Source organism: Ceratotherium simum, chromosome 1, assembly GCF_057802395.1.
Source record: "Ceratotherium simum simum isolate JZ-2026a chromosome 1, ASM5780239v1, whole genome shotgun sequence".
NCBI classification, from domain to species: Eukaryota; Metazoa; Chordata; class Mammalia; order Perissodactyla; family Rhinocerotidae; genus Ceratotherium; species Ceratotherium simum.
This window is the reverse complement of record NC_141900.1, coordinates 58796963-58821521: the sequence shown is the minus strand read 5'-3', so window position 1 is coordinate 58821521 and position 24559 is coordinate 58796963. Positions and strand designations below refer to the sequence as shown.

General features: G+C 37.0%; 1 protein-coding gene across 4 annotated transcripts in view; it reads right to left on the bottom strand.

Annotated features, from left to right (window-relative positions):
• Positions 1-256: 256 nt before the first annotated feature.
• Positions 257-24559, bottom strand: part of SNX10 (sorting nexin 10) — a 77347-nt gene continuing 53044 nt past the window's right edge. For 3 of the 4 annotated variants that reach the window (XM_004418901.3, XM_087429082.1, XM_087429085.1), the window contains exons 3-7: positions 13734-13820; positions 10226-10326; positions 9485-9583; positions 2503-2715; positions 257-2048 (exon numbers count right to left, since the gene is read on the bottom strand). In XM_004418901.3, the coding sequence (XP_004418958.1) occupies positions 1967-2048; positions 2503-2715; positions 9485-9583; positions 10226-10326; positions 13734-13820 (582 nt within the window). In that variant the 3' untranslated portion in view covers positions 257-1966. Of the gene's footprint in view, positions 2049-2502; positions 2716-9484; positions 9584-10225; positions 10327-13733; positions 13821-14735; positions 14813-24559 lie in introns of those variants that run through there. The other variant, XM_087429087.1, reaches the window with a different exon arrangement.

Sequence of the window (24559 nt, the reverse complement as noted above, 5' to 3'; positions counted from 1 at the left end):
AAGAAAGTCATCGAAGGCTGAAGTTCATCTAAATATCTCAGCTGCAGGAAATCAGTTTTAAGACGCCAGTGCTTAGGTATAAAAACAACCAAACCAAGGATAAAAGCCTTAAATGTATATACAACTATAGTGAATACTGAACCAAATTTCACCAAAGTTCTCCATTAAATATTACTGATCATTCAAGAACACACTGAATTTAGGTCTAAATCAGAACAAATATATTTGCTTGTATAAAATAAGTGATCCAGCAAACTGAAGTTGATTTTTTCATATTTAATGTGAAAACAATGATCTTGTGAAGTTTACATATCATAGTATTAGGCATTACTTGACATCAGTTTTGATGGCTGTGTTACATCACTTAAAAATAATATGACAATCAGTGGCACAATATATGCTTTTCAAAACTGCTATAAAACAGAAATAATGTGAATTCAAATACATATTGCCGAGTTGGCTCTTAAATGGCTGGATGGCATAATTTACATGTGAGCAAGAGCAAAAGAAATTACTAATCTTTTTTTTCCTATATTAAAATAATAAGTCAGATGATAAAGTAACAAGACCCAAGATACATTAAATAAAAATATTTACAAAAGTTCAGTAATGTTTTAGACCAAACAAAAAACAAGAAGGAGAAATTAAGGAAATCGTTCTTATTCTAAATTTAATTTTTTTCTGTTGGTTCTCAGTTATAAGCATTTCAAAGACTTAAAATAACTTTTAAACTCCTAGTTAAAGTGAGGTGAGGTAACAATTAAAGCAACAAGTTATCCCAGTTATGTAAAAATATCTTCCTCTTAGTTTCAGAGCTATTTTGTACCATTCAACAAGGAAGAAACTTGGATAATTATCTCTAGAAAATGCTCCCTCATCTGAAATTTGAAGTTCAATGTAGATTATCTAAGACATTTCATTTTGGGGCCACTAAAAAAAAAAGACATTTTATTAAATTATACCAATCCTCAGGCAGATGCCTAAAAAGAAAGGGCTTTTTAAAAATGAATAATTAATTCTGAAATTAGTAAGTTGATATCCTTTTGTCAATTATGGGAACATTTACTGGTCAAGTTTATTAATTTTTATAAGATCCTACTTCTAATTCAAAGATAAGTAACAAGTAACCACCACTGACAACGAAAGTTATCTAGGGATAAGAAATTGCACATTTAGTCAGAAAGTAAATCATTAACCTGTAATGCTAATTACACAGTGATAATGAAAATAAATTATCTGTTTCCAGAAACCATGTGTTAAAGCTGATTTTGGATGATGAAAATGTATTTCTGAATCTATATATTGCAAATATAAGCACAATTACTAACAGTATTTCTGTTTTTCCTAAGATGTGAACATTATTTTAACATGTCTTATTCATAAGATACATTTTCCATCTAAGTGTGAAATAGAATACTGGAAAGGTTAAACACTCTTACAATATTTCAAACACCCAAAAGCAAAGCATTTTCCCAGTCCAGGGGAGGAACCCACAAAATATCAGCCGCATGTCTGAAAGAGGCAGTCTGGTCCACGCTGTCAATCTTCATAGTGGTTAAGATCATACATGCTGCATTTAGGGTAACACTGCCCCATTGATATGAGAAGGAATGCTCTATCTGGATTTTAAATGCTACCTATTTAGCTATCTTTTAAAATTCAATAATACCAACTAGGTCTTTTTAAACATATAAATCATTTCATTTGAGGGCAGGCTCTTGTTTTACCACTAACGTTCGCCTATAAAGGAGAGTATTGCATTCACAGGCTTTTAGCTTTTTACAGAAGCTTAGCCAAAATAAGACAACATAAAAATACCACTAATACACAACCCAACATCTTTAAGAATTTAAATACCCAGTATCATGACAGTGAGCTTTAGGTAAGAGTATATTATTGGCAAGCTTTCTTCTCTATGACTGGACATAATTTGCTATTCCTAAGATGGTAACATTAGAATTATTTTTCAGGACTCTTGCGGAGCTGGGCTCATTTTACATCCATGTGAACTGCTGTCATCACTAGTGTGTCCAAACCCAGAGGATGAACTGGAAAAGAAGAGAGGAGAAAATAATAAAAAGAGGAAATTGGTTTTCACAACACACTCAAAGCCTGAGTAACAGAGGAGAACTTTAATTATCTCCAGTCACAAAGAGAGACAGGAAATTTGGACTTTTAATTAGCCATTTGGAGTGCAGTTGGATATTTTTTTAGCTAGATAATTTAAACGCGAATAATTCAAGTCTGACTAAATGAAAGTCACATAATCAGAATGCAGATAATTGAATTTCTACTGCATTCATTAATTCAGTGTGGAGGTGTGTGTGAAGACTACTATGATGAGCTGTCACAGCTCAATAAAATCTCAGTCAATTAATTTTTTCATTATCTTAGTATTACATCAACAAAAAAGTGAAGTGTGTGTATATATCTATACACATGCATATATGCACTCTGTGTTATATAAATACTTAGACGTTAAATCAAAATGCAAGGAAATACCTTTCGGAATCATAATCTATATCATTTTCTTTTTTTCCTTCTTCATCTTCTTCAGGGAAACGTCTGTTCATCAAGGCAAACTTGTGAATTGCTTCTTCTACAGAATACTTGGTCTGCCCAGAAACGCACGCCTCAATGTCTTCTGAATTCAGACGGCTCTGCAAGAAGAGGTGAAGCCTGCTGTCTGAAAGCAAAAGTGCGTTCTGCAGGACCCTATGTCAAAGAAACAAGGGGAAATAATCGGTGAACGGGGATGGGCAATTATAGGGTAGGAGAGGGAAAAATATTAGAACTGTGTCACCAAAGTAATTTCTCCACTATAGCAAACTTTGCATCAGTTATGGACTCTGCTCATTAAAGAGATGAAAGCATATGTTAACTTTTATTCGATTATTTGGAAATTTAGGTGAGTAAAAACATGAAGCTGATAGTTAAGAACATCTGCTAAAAGAATAACTTCAAGGACATTTCTTCAATTTAACCATCTGTTATGACCATGTGGATTAATTATGGAAATATTTTGCTTATATAGTCATCGAAATTTATTCTACTTAAAAAAAATTTACTGCCAACCAGCATGTCAGTTCTGTGATCTTTATTGGCTAGGCTGTCATGAAACATCAAAACTTTCAACTGCTATTAAAAATTATATTAAAAAGTCAATACATTTCTCAGCATGTTTTACATCTTAAAACTTTACAAGCATGCTTATTATGTACACGTTTACAAGGGCTCAGCTGAGAAGTGGCTTTTTTTGAATACCTAAGATTGACTAGAAATTTCTCCAAAATCGCCAGCAGCACTGTGTATCTATGTTGTTAAAATGAGCCAACAAATAAAATTGCTCCCAACCAATTTTACCATATATAATTAAAATACCATAATTTTGTGATAAGTATATACTAGCCTTCCTACATTAAAGATCAAAGTTTACAAAGAGTACAGATTTCAACTAGCGCATGAGAACTACATGGAGGATTAAAATTTACCCTGGAGCAAAATCTACATATGCTCAAATTCATATTATCAGTGAATGTGTTTTTTTTCTGAAATGCATGTCTGAGAACAGGAAATTAAGTCAAAGTACACCCTTATAGTTAAATAAAAACTTTTATCTTTTTAGCCAAGATTTTGATGTATGATAATTTAGTCTCTATTAATAGTTCAATAATGATATAACATGAGACACTAAGACCAGACGTAGGGGACAAAACTAAACTAAAACACTAAAACCCAAGTATAATTTTGCCCAACAGGGGATTTTTCCTATAGAGATCTATGAAAAAAAGATTATGTATTTCAGACCAAATGAACTTTCCCTTATAGTCTGCATTTTTAAACAGGGAATTAGAAAAGTAAATCTCTCTTGGCCATTCATATCAATTTACTTAAAATCCACAGTCATTAGAATATTTCCTTTTTCTTCAAAATAAAACAGAATTATTTCTTCAAGAAGGCAAACATCTAAAGATGCACAGCATCAAAACCAAAATTTAGCTGTCCCTTTTGCTTCAATAGGCTTACAAATGTAGTTTGAGTAAATATTCTTTACTGGCCTACTAAAAGGAAAAATAAAACCTTTGTGCTTTTTAAAAGGCAAAATCTCAACCAAAACAGCTAAATACTTCCTCTCCCTCCATGTCCTCTGCCCCAGGTTCTCCCAGAAGATGACCATACCACATGATAAAGATTAATTTACCAAGTACAAGTAGTCAAGTAGTAAATCCCTTTTAGTACTCTTTGAGATTTATTTTCTACATTTACAAATGTTTACCACTCTTGTTTTAAATACTTCAAATCAAGAGAAGATTTATATGGCAACGACCCATTAATATTAACTTGCATTCGCTGTGAAGTTTGAGCGGAGTGTTTCCTGTGTCCTTCTGTCAGTGGTTTCCTGCCAGCCGTGGCACAAGTAACTGTTCATGGGATTATACTTACTGCTTTGTTTCTGTGGGAAATGTGTTTTATTTTCTTTATAAAATAATGGGTAATCTTTAAAATTGATTTTAGATGGTTCGAGGCATTACACCACAAAAGTAATGAGCACTAATGCCAATGATATTGGACACAAATTCATTTTAGCTTTATTTCATGTCTGAAGCAATTCTACTGAGCCTTGAACTGCTCACGCGTGGTTATTAACTTGCTAGTAACCTAACACATGGGTACAGCAAACAAAAGTGATCAGAGTCCAGGTTGATCGGGACCTCAAGGCTACTGTTCTTTTTCTTGAGCTATAATTCAATTTCCAATTTTACTCTACGTTAGACTCATTATTTCCCAGTGTTTTCTTTTCTGCTTAATACTGCCATCTGGAGGACACGCAGGTGAAAAGCGAGAGGGAGCCCAGCACACCCCGCTCACAGTTCTGAAGCCGGCAAAAGATGTGGCTGGGGAGGGAACATCTGAACAGACACACAGGCCCAGAGTTCAAACAGGACATCTCTAGGCACAGTTTTGGTTTTTGGAATTCCTTGTGCCTGACTAAATTTATGCCACTGTGCTCCATGGGTACGAGTTTTAAATAAGCAAAAATAATTTTTTAATGTATTGATGATTTTTATTTTCAGTCAGATATTTCATTCCAAAATTAAAAATACAAAATTTTTATAGTGCTTTCCCATCTGGTTAGGTGAGTATAACTAGTTCATTTAAAGTAATATCCAGTTTACTATATATCAGAGAGTGTTGTGACTGCCCTCATCATAATATGACATCCTATTTTTACCTTAGTCATATTTGTGCCACATTTTCCACAAACAAATCTAATAGCAGAAAATCAACTTCAAACTTAATATAAAGAGTACTTTGTAAAACAGTCAATAAAATGTCATTTTTATAAGCTTCCATAAACATAAATGTATACAATTTTCAAGTCTTTATAAAAGGAAGAAAAAATAGCCTCTAGAATTTTAAAGGAATTTCTGAGAAGATATTTACAACATGACTCAAAAGTTATTCCTTTCCCCATAACAACTTTAAACTAAACAAAGCAAAGCCTGTTTTCCCTTTAATTGGATACAGTTGAAAATCTGGTTCTCCTCAACATGATTTTATTAGATGTATTATATATTGGTTCAGTTAAGAACAATATATAGCTATGCAAAACCATTTAATCCTAACTAAGGATGCCCTGGGTCTACTGAACCCAATATAACAGTATATATACACATCTGTATAGCGTGTGGAAGCTTAGCAGCTTGATGTAGGAAAAAAAATTTAATTCAGCCTGTTTATCTCTTAGCATGAGAAAAAAATAAAACCTACAAATCTTCATTGAAGACATTCAGGATCTGTGCTATGGTGCCCTCTATTGAACACAAAGACTTATAAAAATTGTTTGTGTGCGCGTGTGTGTGTGTGTATAAAACTAGCTATAGTGTTACCATGGGATCCTTTTGTAAAACTATAATATTCCTTAAATTTTTAAGAAATACAAAACTATGATACAAAAGTCTACATTGTAAGGTAAATGTAGTTATATTAATGGGATGTATTCGGTAAAGAAGGAAAGCTGGCTCCCACTTGAGATATCAATCAAATGTAAAAAATCAGTAGGAATACCATTTTCATAGTTGGAGACTTACCACCAGACTTTATAATTTTAGTCTATAACTTGCTTTTTCCATAACTATTAATAGAAGTGACTTACTATTTATAATTAGCCAGGGGTAAAATCCAAAAGAGACATTACAAAAATCTCACAATCTTACTGACCAAATTTAGCCAGCATTTAAGAGTTCTGCTAATTATAAACTTGCCAGTTCCTGGGATTAATATAGTGCCTCCACTTTTCCTATAATCTCCTTGTCTATAAAATTGAGATGATACCCATCTCCTAATATTGTTATAGGTATTGAGGTAAAACATGTAAAAATCTAAACATATAGTAAGTGTTCAATAAATGGTATAAATTATTCTTATTTGGCACCTAGTCAAAGAAACAACTTTCTAATCCTCTATGAAGATTGGCCTGGATATGTACTTTGCTATTAAATATGTATTATTTCACAAATGACCTAAAAATGGAAGAAAACATTATATTTATATTCTATACACACACACATGCACAGAGACAGCAGCATTTTGGTTTCAAAGAGTTTGACCATATATAGTGCTCTTGGTTCATAACTTCAAAACTTACATAAAAACCATATTTTTAAAATACTTGCTAAAAATCTACAACACAAGCATATTTCACATTTTAATGCTGTAGTGTCTTCCCTCTCCAGTTCCTAAAGTGCTCTACAAACAAATAAGAGACGGGCTATTGATGGTGGCCCTACTTAATGGGTAACCAGTGGGGCCACAGAGGACATCAAGCTGGGGTCAGGACACAATGTCGAGATGGCCAAGTTGCACGTCGCATCCGGTTTCCCAAAGTGGGCTTGGGCTGGAGGGACCCCAGGGGCAAAGTCATGGAAGGTTGCTACTCCTACACAAACTGGACAAAGAACAGGAGAGCTATGCACCAGAATCTGAGGGACACAGAAAGGAGGGTGGGGAAGGCCAGGAGGGGCCACAGTATTGAGGTCATTTAGGTCAGGCCTGAATCCAACCATGTGCTATTGGACTCCTTGCATCTTTCAGGTTTAAACCACATAGAAGCACTAGATTTCATTTTTAATGTGAAACTCATCAACTTGGAGACTAATGTTCACATACCATAGTGGAACAAATAACATCACAAGAGAACTTGGTGTCTGTTCTCTGATTTGACTTCTGGATGATAATCCAGATCCAATTTTAATGAATCTACCCATCCCCTGATATGTATATAGTGCTTCCCCACTAGAATGGAAGCTTGAAGAGGACAAGGATTTGTGTCCATTTTGTGCAGTCCTATATCCCCAGTACCCAGCCTGGCCCAAAGTAGTCACTTAATAAACAGGTTTCCAGAGTCCTTTCTGATGCATCATCTGAACTACACAACCACCCAGTGAGGTCAGCAATGCCTGTGTTACATTATCTCACTTTTTATAGCAAACCAAGGCTCAAAGGAATTAAGTGACTTTTCCAAGGTCATATAGCCAGAAAAAAATCAGGAGCCAACATTCATGCAAGACCTGGAACCCAGCCCCTCGAGCTCCTGATCAGGACACCTTCCACCATGACATCTGCATCACATTCAATCAGCAAACAACCAAACGACACAGCGTGCAAAAATCACCGAGGGCAAGCACAACCCCACTGCAGCCAGACAGCGCTCACTCAGTCACTAAATTGGTAGATCAACCGTGGAAGGAAAGATTATGCTCAGAACAATGGAGTGAGTCCTGGTCAAAAAACGCATGCTTGCACTTAACTAGCAACATAAATACAGAGACACGTGCCGTCCTTTGACCTCAAACAAGGAGACTTTCTACAGAAGACAAGCAGTCCCTCGTGCTGACAGGGACTGTGGGATTTGGCTGTCCTTGTCCAGGCCTCGCTGGTGATGGCCAGTCTGCAGCGTCCTGAGCAGCATCTGGAGTGACAGGCCACTCGGCAAACTTGGACTGCAGGGACCGCATCTTAAGGCAGAGGCCATCAGCCACCTGGGTCTCACGGAGACAACAATTAAAATCCCTTTCCCGAAGGGAGAGGGCGGAACAAACTTGCCCCGTGCTTTGTTCTGTCAGGCCTGTGATAGCCAAAAGAACACCACTGTATGTTTTCCGAGGACTTGGCTCGGTTAATCAGTTCTTCTGGTCTCTTGTCATTTTTATTCCTCTGGCTTCTTTTTCTTTCCCAGCCCTCCCTCAATTTATAATCTTGGATGTTTCTGTATGTCTCCATGACCCATTCAAAGGAAAGGCACTATATCAATCTAACAGAAATAAATATTAATATTCATGTGCATACTTAATACCCAAGCCCTTTATGAGTGAGCCATATGGGGAGAAGGCAGTATATTATTTCAGGCCAGCTCTAAGTGAACTCGAAAGGAGATTACTTCAGATCCTGAAGCTAGTAGAAAAAGAAAGAGAGTTCAGGAGACTGGACCCTGCCACTAACTAGTAGTCATATGACTCAGCCTATTTCCTTATCTATAAAATTGGAAGTTAGAAAAATTAGCTCAAAGCTATTTCATGTCGAAGTGTATTAAAACAACAATGGCCAATACTTAGATACCACATATTATGTGCCCGACTGTTGTGAGTGCTTTACATTCGTTAACTCATTTAACCCTCTCAACAACCTTATAAGTAGGTACTATTATTAACTCCATTTTATAGATGAGAAAACACAGGCACCAAGGAGGCAAAGGACTTGCCCAAGCTCCCAGCTAGTAAGCAGCAGAGCCAGGGTTTGAACCCAGGCAGTCTGGCCTCGTAGTCTGCGTGCAAACCAATGTGCTGGCCCATGGGATGGGTATTCTAGCATTCCAGAGTGGAAAAAAGAGAAATTATAGTAGTGTGAATTCAAGTCGCTTTAACTGCAGGACCTACCATCACCATGTAATCGAGAGTTAATAACCCACTGAGACTATTCACACACCACTAAATACTCCCTTATAAACATTCCCTCCAAAAAATAAGAGTTAAACTATTCATTTAGAGGAGCCCAGAAGGGTTTGACAGCCCATTGTAGAGCTGATTTTGGTCTGTCAATCCTAAACTTTGTAAATAAAGATAATTTTTAAGAAGTTCTTTTTTAATAACGTACATTTGTTTCCTGGAAAATTTTACTTTTGTCAGCTAAACTCCCAAGTAATTTGGCTCTGTTTTACTGCTTAAGGGACCATATATTTATTATCTGATTCAATTAGTTCATTGTTTTCTTTCTAGAAGATTTGGTCCCAAATATGCACCATATGATGTGAACCACAAGATGGTGCTCTAATCCAGGGAATGAACTACTACTGCGCTTAGCTCTGGAGGCGATTATTAGCGTTTCAGAAATAGTACTGTCCTCCCCCACATCATCACAGGACACTCAACTCCTGCAAAGCACTGTTCTCACATCTGTCTGGCTACAAGAGTTTCTGCACACTTACTTTCTGAGGAAATCTTCCAAACCCTGGCGACGCTGATCCACATGCTGGCGATTGTTCATGTTGAAAAATAAGTTTTTAGATGGAAGTTCTGGCAGTTGTCTTAGGAGAAAGAAAAAAAAATTTTTTACTCATGAAATCAAGGTAGTTTAATTACAGAAATCCCTCAAAGTGAAAGCAAATTATGCATAATAATTATCATACAACTATTATAGTTATATATATTATATATATTACATATTATATAATAAGGGTATGAGAAAATCAACTTAAAGAAAAACCCATTTTGGGCCGGCCCTGTGGCTTGGTGGTTAAGTGCGCGCGCTGCGATGCTGGTGGCCCGGGTTCGGATCCCGGGTGCGCATCGAGGCACCGCTTCTCCGTTCATCCTGAGGCCGAGTCCCGCATACAGCAACTAGAAGGATGTGCAGCTACGACATACAACTATCCACTGGGGCTTTGGGGGGAAAAAATAAAATAAATAAAATCTTTAAAAAAAAAAAAAGAAAAACCCATTTTAAATATTTTTTGTGGCCTTTCATAATCAATCCTCATAAAAGTTGGTGGAATTCAAGTGATATTGAATTCAGAGGCAGTAGCCACAAAACTAACTAAAGCTATGTATTGCAATCAAGAAGAAAGCTTATAAAATCCTTCATATTTTATATATCTTAATGCATATCAAATTGTTAAATATTGAATATAATAATACAGTCTCCTTGATATACTCTTTAAATCACTTACACCAGCAATGCATTACTTTGGAGTCTCTGCCTCAGCCACACAAATTCTCTATATCTTCTTCGTACACAGGATGTTTTCATTGTAAAACACATGCTATTGGTCTGTTTAGAGAACAAGAAAAATATAAGCCTCACTTAAGGAAAAATGCTTTTCTTATATCTATAACTTGCTATATACTGCAGTATTTATTTTAAAAAGGATTTTAAAAAATACATTTGCATTTATGCCTGATTCAAATCTTGCACATAACCCACCAATATAATAGCCCTGATGACAGCTGGAATGACATAAATGAACAGTGTTGTCTTGGGGCAAGTCATGACCCAGCCATTCCCTGAGCCCTGAAGTAGCCTCCTGCTTACCTATTAGCACTGCTTTCAAAGACAGATTACAAAAATTAAACAAATCCTGAAGCATAAGTGAGCAATAAGAACTCAGGGTCATCCACTGCATTTTCATACCATCTATCCATCCATGTAGCTGGAGAAGCCTTTGTGGATTAGAGACACCTTCTCATGGCCCTTGATGTGACATCACAGAAGCCATCATGCCCTCCATATGGCCATCATTATAGATCACACAAATCACTAGGAATCCTGAAATCACTTTTAAAGAGAACAGCATTTCCCTTCTCTACTGGACATTCGAGCAAGTGTGATCCAAGTTAGAGAGAGGTGTGCAGTGCACAGGGACAAGCATCCATGTAGGGGACCCAAATTCCAGTCCTGGCTCTGGTATAGGGCAAGTCACCTACACTCCAGTTTCCTGAATGGTAAAACAGGGATGAAACAATACATACCTTTTTCACAGGGTGGTTGTAAAGATTGATAATAAGCACTTAGCAAATGCTATCTATTAATATTATCAGTTACTAGATGTTGGTTTCCTTCCAGCTACCGTAAGGCAGACTTGGAAAAAGACCTACAGAGTCTCCATCCTAAGCAAAATGGCAATGCCTCTCTTTTGGGTAAACACAAGCTGATAAATACGTGTGTTTCTCCTTTGGGTAAAACAAGAGACTGGCAAATATTTGTCTATTTGCTTTGTAAGAATACCTCTATTCTCTATATTTATTTCAAAGTTCTATTTCATAATCTTTACATTGTCAATGAGAAATTTCTTTGCCCCCAAAATTTATATTATTTCAAAACTTGTTATTATTCCAACCACTTAATAAGCACCTAGCAGTTGTTTTCCTTGGGAAATGTAAATGATTTATGTGCATTAGTTCTCAAACTGTTCCCATGAAATATATGGCTCAGTTCCTGGTATTCCTGAACTTTATAAAGTTCAGAAAACCTCAGGATACAGAGAGGTTAAGAGACTTGCCCCAAAGTAGCTATTTATCTAAATCCCATCATCTTTGACGATATTGCAGCAAAATGCAGTGGATGGAGTTTGTGGCACAATAACATTCTGTGTGTGGATTTCAAAGCACATGAGGACCTCACTCTAATGTGATCCTTGGGGACTAAGACAGCAGGCCATTTACACCAGAACTGGTGCCCTAACGAGGCCTGGGCAGGTATCCTCTCAGTCTCTCTCCCCAGAGAGTACCAGGGCACTGCAGGGACTCCTGACGCCTCAGGCACAGACTAGGTCAATTTCAACTCCCTTTCATTTCTCTGTTCAGAATCATTGCAGATGTCAGTAACTGGAGATCCATCTGGTACATACACCAGACAAAGGTCTATCTCTAAGTCCTTCATCTGCAAGATAAGTTCAGGAGAGTATATATGATCGACTACCCACCTCTATAGTCCACTAGTTTAAAATTCCAAGTAAATCCTAAGATTTAGAGTCAACTGATATCATTTCCCTTGAGGTTAATGTAAACAGGTTAAACACCAGCTTCTCTACCTGAAAAGCTCTATGGGTATAGCATCTAAGCAAGGCTTACTAGAACTCTCCAGTCCCCCCATCCAGTCCTAATCATACAGCAACAGGTGGAAGCCTCTGCAGGATCAGAATACACTAGGATCACTAATTTATTAAGTTCCTCTAAATCTATTTGCTTGTTCCTGCTATCTACCAAGCCAAGATTTATTCATTGTCAATTTATTAGCATTTCAGAGAAACACCAGAACACCACCAAATAATATTTGTGGAACCATCACTTCTGGCTCGAGATGGACATTTCTGAATTCACATCATCTATTTAGGTAGCAGAGAAAAATGGATGCTTTCATTAACTCCCTGAGGTGAATTAAATTTCATGCCTACCATAAAGTGTGTAATAACGACCCACAAATTTTTTAGAGGAAGTTAAAAGGCAACTAAAGAATTTCATTTCATTTTCAAATGCTTAGTCTTACATACTCATGTTATAATTTTCCACACAGAATGTATTATCTGGTGTGACTATGAGTAAAACCAAAATACAAGGCATACCCTGGTAATGGCCATCAACACAATCATCAAAAAAGCAGTTTGGAGTTTTTACTTTATTTTCTAAGTTGGGCAGCCTTGAAAGAAAAAAGGAAAAAAAAGAGAAAAAGAAAAGTTTTATGGCTGGTGATTTGGTATCCAATACACCAATTTAGCTATTTACATGGGAAGATTAAAGGTGGCTAAATTTTACTTCACTTGTGCTACGTAGTCATAGATAAAATCTGAGCCTGTTGCTATGCTCCCAGGAGAAGTCTGGACTAAATCAGATGGGAAAAGTGACTATCTTCATGATCAAGGGCCAATTAACTATAACCTGTGGGCCAAATCCAGCCTGCCACCTGTCTTCACAAATAAAGTTTTATTGGAACACAATTACACTCATTCATTTATGTATTGTTTATGGCTGCTCTCATCCTACAATGGCAGAATTGAATAGTTTCAAGAGAGACTACACAAAGCCCACAAAGTTGAAGACATTTAGCACCTGGCCCTTGACAGAAAAAGCTTGCTGACCTTTGTTCAAGATGATCATAGAAGGTCACACACCACAGGACGTTGTTAAAGAGATTGTGGCACAGTATGATTTCCAAATAAAGTACATTGTTTCTAGTTATTTACTTATGTTAATTACTCATAATCTAGACTAAGGCAAAATAATTGCACATATTCATTCCCTACTTTCTTATTCTACACATAAAACATTGTGCATCTCTTTTCCAGAGAACTCTACGTCCTCTCAAAACTTAAGATTTACCAGGCAGTATATTATCCAGAAATACGCTATAACAGATCATAAAGAAATACCGTTAATGAGCTATAAATACTCCTTAACTGTGAATTTTAGATGTATTCACATCTCCATACATGAAGGCAATAAACATTAAAATATTAATATTAACAAAGGTGCAATAAGGAATTCAAATAAGTAATTTTTCAACTTTAGGAACCATCCTACTACTTCATTTAAGATACAAGCATTAGTTGTAATCATTCAAATTCAGTTCTTTGAATTAGGAAAAGTTATACACATTTCAATTTTAAGTATATCAGTGTGCCATCAGATGTATGCTACCTAAAAATTACTATGATTTCTCTGGACTACTGATTGCATACTTACATGAATACATATCTCATAGTCAATATAGGAATGCCAAAAGTCCTCCTTCTGAATCCTAGGATCTCGAACCCAGACACTTACAAATTCCTGCAAGGGCATGGTAAACAAAGAAATGTGCTTCAGAATTGCAAGTAGGGCTACAAAGAGCTGAGAAAAATTGCTGTACTAAATCAAAACTGAAACGAGCTTTAACCAATGTGGTCGTAATCCTTTAAAAAACAAGAAGTAAAGTTAATGAATCATGTACCACAGGAAGTTCAAGAAACACTTTTGCCACAAATGGAATTTTTAAAATAATGCAAAACCAAGCTGGGTACACTTTTAGATAGTTATAGAAGTTATGGGAAGACAATAAGATAGTATACACCAAAACCGATTTTTGATTTTTAATTATGAAAAATAGGTTCACATTTTTCTCAAATTTTAAAAACAGTAATTTCTTACCTTCTTCACCTCTCTAAATTAAAACTATAGACCCTACCTGATAAATCACTTCCTAGAACACAAATAAGAAAGAGTAGCAAAGGTCATGTGAAAAGCAAGCAATGAGAGTTGAAAATGACTTTGTATATGCACCCCAGCTTCATGAGAGTAAGCAGTAATAACTTATTAATAGAAAGATGAACACCTTTCACACAATACTTTTTCTATTTTTAAAATATACTTTCCCATACAGTAAATCATTTCATCTTCATAGTAACCTCATGTTACAGGTAAAAGTTAGAGATGTTAAATAAAAATACATAGTCAATAATTTTGTTCCTTTTTAAAGATAATAATAACGGAAATAACGGGGTAAAATTACAATACTTTCAAAAAAAGTGCTCTTTACTAAAAATCTGAAAACGTACAACAAAAAAGTATTATGTTTGGCATGATAAATTTTAAAGTGTAATTTATTCACTTTGATTATAAATTTACTAATTGAATTTAATTTTAAATATATTAACTTTTTGTTTAAAAAAAGGGGGCTTCAAGGCTGAAATTTTAGGCATTTCTTACTGCTTGGCTTTGGCACATCTGAGACGCAGGCTGTCAATGCTCTAGGGCAGAAGCAGCGGAGGAAAAATTGTAGGGTTTTCTGGACAGACCACCTCCATTCTGTTATACAGATAATAAAGTGAGAATTTTCAGTACAGAGGATTGAAAAAAAAGGAGAAAAATTGTCCACATTCCCTGAAAATAATTTTTTTGTGTGTGAGGAAGATCAGCCCTATGCCAACATCTGCCAATCCTCCTCTTTTTTTGCTGAGGAAGACTGGCTCTGGGCTAACATCCACACCCATCTTCCTCCACTTTATACGGGACGCCACCACACCATGGCTTGCCAAGCGATGCATCGGTGCACGCCCGGGATCCGAACCGGGACCACCGGGCGGTGGCCCTCTGAAAATAACTTTTGCCATCTATCAAGTTTCACCTTCTAAGGCAATGTACACTTTGTTCTTGCGTTTGAGACTTCTGCCCCACTGCTTGCCCTCAGCTTATAGGCATGATGAGTTAATGTTCCAAACAGTCTTATTTTAAAATCTTTTCATTATGTATTTTTAAAGTCATTGAGATGACACAGAGACAATAAAAACAACATAACAATATAGCAATGCTCTAAAGGTTTTGCCCATTATTTCTCAAAGCATGTTCTAAATTATAAGAGGGACTATAAAAACAATTGTTAAAGCAAAGTATCTGTAATAGCCCCTCATCACCTATAGCGTGACTGAGTCAGGGCAGTAGATCCTGCCCGGAGATGGAAACTGAAACAAAACCCAGGCTCCCTGCCCTTAGTCTGTACACATTTCACCTCAGTCTCCTGTCAGTCTGTGTGAAACTCATATTCCTAGAGTACCTTTGATACATCCACAGTTCTTAGAAGGAATGAATCATCATCATTGAATCAATGAACAGAAGGAGAAACAGGTTAGAAATAGGAGAGAAGACCAGAGTCCAGAGTAGACCACATGTCTCCCAGCAAATCCCCCAACACCCTCAGAGCTGCATTCTGACTTTCATAGGCCCTGGGTACTTTTGCCTTCATGGGCCTTTTCTTTCACAAAAAAAATTATTAAAGGGACTGGCCCAGTGGCACAGTGGTTAAGTTCACGTGCTCCACTTCGGCAGCCCAGGGTTTGTAGGTTTGGAACCCAGGCGGGCACAGACCTACTCAATGCTCATCAAGCCATGCTGTGGCGGCATCCCACATACAAAATGGAGGAAGACTGGCACAGACGTTAGCTCAGCGACAATCTTCCTCAGCAAAAAGAAGAGGAATGGCAACGGATGTTAGCTCAGGGCCAATCTTCCTCACCAAAAAAAATAAATAAATAAATAAAAATCATACTTTATGACTGTGCTCGTGTAAAGATGAATATATTAATATTATATATTAAAATCTTTTATTTGACCTAAAAGTTCAGTTCATTTTATTTTTCCTATTTTAAAAGAAATTAAAACATTTTCATGGGCCCCTCAAAGGAGTGTGGGCCCTGGGCATGTGCCTAATGGAGAAGTCAGCTGAGCCTACACTGAGCAAGGTGGAATGTTGACAACAGCTGACAAGGTTATCCTGCCCCCCTTAAGCCAGAAGGCTCCTAGTCATCAGGTCACATGTAAGCCATACTCTCTCCCAGAGTGCTGGCAGCTCCATTTTTCCACTGGAGAGGCAGAAGTTCTTCATTATACCAAAAGGGAAATTAAATATTTCCAATAGCTTAATGTCCCATATTAACAGTAGAAGACATGCACCTGTTACTGAAATAATGGGGCTTTACACAGATTAAATAAAAATGAAAAGATAAGGAAACACATTTGTCAATTTGCTACAAACTTGTGATTTAATAAAAATGTTTCTGAACTAAAACTATAAGTTACCACAGTGTCACATACCCCCTGATCATTCAACATACTGTTAATTGATGATGGTAGTAATGACAAATAGTTCTGGAAAAAATCAGGGCTTTTTCTTTCTATTTTGTTTGCTATTGCCCAACTGTTAACCTATAAGCTTTGAGTAACATGGCCCTTTCCATGAAAAGAGCACTGAAATCATGGTCACAAGAACAGGGGTAAATTCTGGCTCACCCACTTCCTAAATTGTGAACTTATTCATTGAACCTCTCTTTCCACATCTGGAAAATGAGAATAATGCCTGCAACCTGTCTCAGCTCTTTGTTAGGAGGATCAAATTATAAAATACTGGTGAGAGCACTGGGAAATTTTTAAGTGCTACATGAGTGTAAAGTATTATGACATAGAAAGAGAAATGCTTATAAACCGAAAGCACTGAAGTCTTTCCACAGACATCAGCAATAAGCAATTAAGAAAAGCTAAAACAACTATCTATCTTGTTTTAAAGTGCAAATTATTAATTTAAGAACCCAGTAGCAAACACTCTAACACTGTAATTTTTTAGCAAAAGGCAGAGTGACCTAAAGATTTCACAGTACTTTCTCAGAGCAAGGCCTTCATAATATTTGTAAAAGCATAATGACAAACTACAGTAAAGAATCTCTTCTTCATCTCAATGGGTTGGAATTCTTGGACTCTCCCATTATTATGACTTATTAAGTCTAATCTTTACATAGGGAAGTGTTTTTTGAATACCTTTCTAAAACCATGCTGGAAAAAAAAAATGTCTTCTAAGAACACAGCAATGCATTTTAAATACACGCTCAAAATTAACTATGGTGCTAAGACTCCAAATGTTTTTTCAATCCTGAAAAATCCTTAACTTGGTTGGAGTGCTAACTGTCACTATTTTTGTGGATGGCGAACTTTCTTCCCTCTTGTTCTCTCAAATGTTGCCGTGGCCCTGAAAGCCATCCCAGGCTGCTGTTCTTCACACCCTGTTGGAATTCAAGGGTAACCTCATGCAAACATACGGTTTCAAGCACCCAGAATGAACTGATGACTCCCTCTCCATCCCAGTCCAGGCATCTCTCCACAAATCCAGGCTCTTGCCTAGAAAGCTCCACTTGGAAGTCCCACAAGCACACAGAGTCCATATCCTTCCCACATCACCCTGCTCCCTGTCTCATCCCCAACAACCCAGCCAGAAATCCAGTTACTCCAGACTTCTGTCTTTGATTCACCTCCCAAATCCACACTGACCACGTCCTCCAGATCCACCCTCCTGTGAACCACCCACAACTCTATTCCCTTTGCTACTGCTTTGCTTCAAGGACCACTTGCCCAACATTAATGCAAGGGCTGCGAATTGATCTCTGGGCCTGTATCCAATTCATCCCCCACACTAAGACAAGAATGGCTCCAAAGCACACATCTGATGATGTAATTTTCCTGCTGAAAATCCTTAAAAACTCGCCCCATAACCTTCAAGATCAAGTTCAAACTCCCTAGCTAGCACAATATAGCCTTTCATGATTTTCATGCTACTTATCTCCAAAGGCTAAGCTTAGGTCCCCATGCACAACAGGCCATTTCACACCTCCATGCCCTTGAACATGCTGTTCTCTCTGCCTGGACTGCTGTCCCCACCCCACTTTCTGCTTTTCTCTTCTTTGTTGTCGTCTTCTTTCTTTTATTTTCTGCTACCTCCAATTCATTTTTCAAAATGCAACTCGGTCTCTGGAAATCCTTCTGGAATCCCTCTGGAAATCCTCAAATTCAGCCAGTCTGATTAATTTGACCCTCGTCCAGGCCCCTAATGCCTCTGGGCAGACCTTGGGCATCGTCCCCACTCGCTATGTCTTACTGTACTGTAATTACCTGTAGGCCTTCTCTACCAGATGCCAAGCTCCTTTCGGGTAGCTTAGGCTGTCTTGTATGACTTGAGTTACTGGCACATCAATGCATTCCATTAATGTCACTTAATGAATAAATGAATGCCTGCAGGAATGAATGAACTGCTTTCAGGGAAAAAACAAGATCAAACTTCAACTGAAATAAAAACCTCATCCACTTGGGTTCTTAGACTCCATGAATTAATGATAAGTTATTTAGCAGCTGGTCTAAAGTTTATCTTAATTTAACAAACCCCTTCCTCTAAAGATGTGCCAATTAACAGCATATGGCTACGAGAACAACATTTAAGATCTATGAGAACAAACTATTTTCGAGCACCCTAAAGAACTCCAGAAGCACCTATTTACATAGAAATAATTGAAAATCACTCTGATAGCTTCAATAACTTGGGTCCCCTAAGACTTATACCAGACAACAATTTGTTTGCCTAGTTGGAGTTAAAATATGTACTTGAAAGTAATAAAAGTACATTTATTTTAAAATATTCTATAATTCAGATGGGCCTCCCCTCCCCCACCCTGCAATTAGTAGGAATTAGTGAAGTTTCCCCATACTTTTAGCTACGAATAGCACACCCAGGAAGCCAAGGTTCACCTATAATCTCTTAATTAGACGCATCCCTCATAATGCTGCCCACCATCCTTCAAAGGAATGTTGACAGCCTGTCAGCCACAGAGGACAGCTCCGAGTTCCACACCTAGAATCATATGGATTTCCTATGAAAATTGCTTCAGCAGCAGCAGTTAGTCAATTTAATAACCTTATTAAACACTTTAATGATTTCTAGGGCCTAATGACTATATCTAGTATGAAGGAAGAAGCCAGGCAGAGCAGAATTAAAAATTTAAACTAACTGATCCCTACTGTTCTCCATGTGAATACAGGCTTCTGAAGAAAGAGAGACTGCTAGACTCTTTTAAAATTTAATTCCTGTATTCTCTTATAATAATCATTCTTTGATTTCAATGTACCCTGTTTTCCTCCCCACCCCCACCCTGGGTTCACCCTTTATCCATTCATCCATCTACCTTGTCTTTTCTTCCTTAGCCCTGATATGAGATGAAATTAACAATAAAAATAACTGTATTGTACAGGGCACTGACATGTGCCAGGCACTGTGATAAGTGTTTTACACTTTTTCTTTTCATCTTTACCACAATCCTAAGAGGTCAGTAATATCATCCCATTTTACAGATAAGAAAAATAAGGCTTCTAAAGATTAAGCAATGGGCTCAAAGTCAAATGGCCACTAGGCCGAGCTAGATTTCAAACTCAGGTTTGCCTTGTTGCAAAGTGTGTGATCTCAAACATGTTCTATCTAGCGGTTCTTTTAGCAATAATAAATTTCAGGTAATTTTCAATTTTACTGTAACTGCATTATTTTGGAGGGGAAAAAGTTATCTTCTTTGCTATTAGCTAAAAATATCAAACAACATGTTCTTCTGAAACTGCCCCACTAGCCTCTCAAAGGCTTTGTATTTTATATTTATATTTCTAGCACTGGGCACAGTATTAGCACATAGAAAGTGCTCATGAAATGTTTGAAAATTAATTAACCAATTGATTACAAAGAAGATTCAAAAATAAAGGATGTATAGGCTCTGTATGCTTAAAATTACAAGATGCTGTTGAAAGAAATTTAAGAAACTATACTTCTCTGTATATGTCTATATATGTCTATACTGTGTTCATGCATTGGAAGACTCAACATAGTAAAGTGATAAATTCTCCCCAAGTTGATCTATAGGTTTAATGCAATTCCCATAAAAATCCCAGCAAGATATTTTGAAGACGTAGATGAGCTTATTCTAAAATTCACATGGAAAGGGAAAGACCCTAGAATAGCCAAAACAATTTTGAAAAAGAATAAAGTGCAAAGAATCCCTCTTCCTGATGTCAAGGCTTACTATATAGCTATAGTAATCAAGATAGTGTGGTACTGGTGGAGGCACACAGATCAATGCCACAGAAAACCCAGAAATAGACCTATACAAACATGCCCAAATTATTTTTAACAAATGTATAAAAACAATTCAACAGAGGAGGTACAGTCTTTTCAACAAGTGGTTCTGGAGCAATTGGAGATCCACGGGCCAAAAGATGAACTTTGACCTAAACTTGCACCTTATACAAAAACTAACTCAAAATGGATCATAGATTTAAATGTAAACATAAAACCATAAAACTTTTAGAAAAAATATAGGAGAAAATCTTCGGGATCTAGGACTAGACGAACAGCTCTTAGACTTGACACCAAAAGGACAATCCATGTAAGAAAAAAGTGATAAACTGGACCTCACTAAAACTAAAAACCTTTGTTCTGCAAAAGGCCCTGTGAAGAGGTGAAAAAACAAATTATAGACTGGAAGAAAATATTTGCAAATCACTCATCCTTCAAAGGACTTGTATCTAGAATATATAACGAATTCTCAAAGCTCAACATTTTAAAAAACCAAAGAATTCAAATAGAAAATAGGCAAAACACATGAAGAGCCATTTCACCAAGGAGGACATTCAGATGGCAGGCGAACACCTGAGAAGATGTTCAGCATGATTAGCCATTAGGGAAACGCAAATTAACACCACACTGTTGCATCACTACACATCCATCACTGGTTCTAGTGCTATTATCACTATTTTTCATTCTAGCCATTTTGATAGATGTATTTTTTTAATTTCCACTGTAGTTTAGCTTTAATCTCTATAGTACAGTAAACATAACTGTGTGCTAATTATTAAAATATTTACTCAGATTACAATAAGTAGAGACAAAAGCTAATAAAGCAGAATCTCTAGATGTTAGTGAGTATTAATTTTCTAAAGCCTTGATGAGAATTTTCTATCACAAAAATGAAAACTTGTTTCATTTTGTGCTCACTTTCTCAGGACATTTTTTTTCCCTATTCTAAAGTAGTGTTTTACATATTTATGTATTTAAACTGGAGAGTCATTCATTCATTCAATTAAAATATATTGAGCACCAACTCTGCTAGGCAATGTTCTAGACAGCTATTGATTGCAGAATTTAACCAGAATCTTGTTCACTAGGGTTCTATTCAGCACTCCCACATAAGAGTCTCAAAACTAAATTTAGCCTGTTTAACACACTACATTCTTTACAAATAACAAGCCTGAAAGGCAGAAGGAATCCATCAAGTAACCTTCCTTTATTTCCTAATAATAGTTATGACAAATAACCTAAAAGACATACTACAAGTGATGTTACTTGCCACTTTCTAGCTTAGAGTGTGTTTAAATACCATGCTCTGGCATTTTTAACTATGATTTGTGTGTGTGTGTGTGTGTGTGTGTGTGTGTGTGTGTGTGTGTGAGGAAGACTGGCTCTGAGCTAACATCCATTGCCAATCCTCCTCTTTTTGCTGAGGAAGATTAGCCCTGAGCTAACACCTATGCCAATCTTTCTTTATTTTGTATGTAGGATGCCGCCACAGCATGGCTTGATGAGCGGTGCATAGGTCTGCACCTGGGATCCAAACCTGTGAACCCCAGGCTGCCGAAGCAGAGCACACGAACTTAACCACGATGCCACCAGGCCAGCCCCTCAACTGATGATTTTTAAGAAAGCTTTTCTTCAGGATAGATAACTGTGGATGAGATTCAACTAGACCCGCTTTTTACATGACTTATAATAGTTCATGATGTCACAAGTTTCTTTCCACAAGTAGCGTCTAAAATTAAGGAGAGTTACCTTTTTGCATCTCATAATACATTAGGAAATGCAGTGGAAAAAACTCATCTTTTGCAACAAGAAATAATTGCCAACCCGTGTCAAACTACGCTACAAGGACACAATCAGCAAAATCCAGAATGTGAAAACCTCTACAGGACAAAAGATGCAGTTTCTTCAACAAATAAATTGCAAAAGGAGAAAAGGCAGAATAAGAGACTTTAAGCAATATATTAACAAAATGCAATGTGTGGTCCTTATTTGGATCACCCTTAGAACAACCAAATATATAATTTTTTTTTCAATATAATCAGGGAAACTTGAACATTGATGGTATGAAGGAATTAATGTTAATTATTTAAGGTGTGATAGTGTGGTTTGTTTCCAAGAAGTGTCATTTGTTAGAAATGCATACTGAAATATTTACTGATGAAATTACACAACGTCTAGAATTTGTTTCAAAATAATTCACTATGTGGTAGCAGGAGGAAATGGGTGCGGGTAGGGAGATAGCTTGGTCATGAATTAATAATGTGTTAAATTTTGAACCCTTAGGTACATACCGGTTCTTTATATTATTCTCTCTTCTTTGTGTATGTTTAAATTTTCATAACAAAAAGTTAAAACCAGAGAAAGTAAAAGAAAAGAAGGGAGGAAGGAAGGGAGGGAGGGAGGTCATCTCCAGCAGACTGCTTTATGAAAGGGACAGATACAGCACTTGAAAGTGAAAGTAAATCAGAGACATGGATGTGAAAATGTTAACCATTTGTTCAACATGTACTGATAGCATTAACATAATGATATCCTAAGATTTATCTACCTTTAAAAAAATAAGATTTTTTTCATTATTATAAAAATAAAACACATGCGGTTAAAGAAAGAGAGAGAGAGAGAGAGACAAAATTTCAAATACAGAGGAGTACACTACGAAAATAAAGTCCCCCTCCTACTGGACTCCCAGTTTCTTGTCCATCTATCCAGGACTTTTATATATATTTTATATATATAATTGGCATATATATATAATTTTTAACACAAATGGGAACATGCTATAAATGCTGTTTGGTACCTTGCTTTATTCACTGTACAATCTTTTAGAAATCTTTATATGTGAGCATATATATTTCAATGTTATTTGTTTTAAAACAAACTGCTTATTTCAGAATAGTTTTCAACATACAGAAAAATTGTGAAGATAGCAGAGAATTTCCACAGGTCCCATACCCGGTTTCCCCTATTATTACATCGGATCACATAGACAGGGAGGGAAGGAGGAAGGAAGAACAACAAATTTAGTTTTGGGGAGCGGGAAAGTGTTTTGTCTTGTCTTGTCACTTCCCTTCAAAGTCCCTAACACCATAGCACACCAGGTGGAAGCCTTGCTTATGGGATATTCCCTAATGATATTCATTGGTTCCAGCCTAGTCAGTTTCTAATCAGTTTCCCAACATTAAAACCATGCTTTCCTAGAGCAAGCCCAAAATGCTACCATCAGTCGGCATAAGCATATCTTGAACATGTAAGTGGTAAGCTTAGAGCCAACACATTCAAAAATAGCAGCACATCCCTCCCATCGCTCTCTGTAGGGACCTGTCTCCTCCCTCCCTTGGTGGCAGGGTCCTCCTGGTGCCTAGAACTCTCGAGGGCCCACGTGGGTCTGCTCTGCTCAGGGTATCCCCTGCCACTGGAGCTGATGGTTTACTGTCACTAAGGTGTCAATAATTGGTAGTTGCTGTTATATCCAGTATGAAGTACGTACATTTTGAAGGAGAAAAAAAACCTTATCCTAAAGGTACATGTCTCCAAAGGCAGAATTCAGCCATCATGGTCTAGGGGAGCAAGGGAAATATACAACACCCCCGCCCGACACACACACACACACGCGCGCGCGCGAGGTTTTAGCCCACTCTTCCAGTCACATCACATAGGTAGGACCGTCCCATTTACACCAAGTGAGCCCTGGGCAGAGGAACAAACCCCGTGCCTTGGAAGCGAGAGAATCTAGAATATTGGATTGAAACAGACTATCTGACAGGAGAAAACTGCTTATTCATACATCACAGAAGATGAGCTCAGTGCGGCTGGAGGCAAGGGTCTTTAGTAATGGAGAAAAATCAAACCGCTCGTGCTGGACATTAGAATACAAAAAGAACAAAAACGCCTGACTCCACAAAAGACACTGTCTGAAACGTGTTTCCTGTCACAGCCACCTGCCTTTTCATTAGGATTCTTGGTTCTGTCTCATTAAACAGAAAAGTTGATTCAGTTGGGCCCATCTAATTATTCTTATTAAAATATGTAACCATAATATTTTAATTGTAAATTAAAGTTGCATGCATGAATGAATCTGAATTCATTTTAATTTTACAATGGCCCA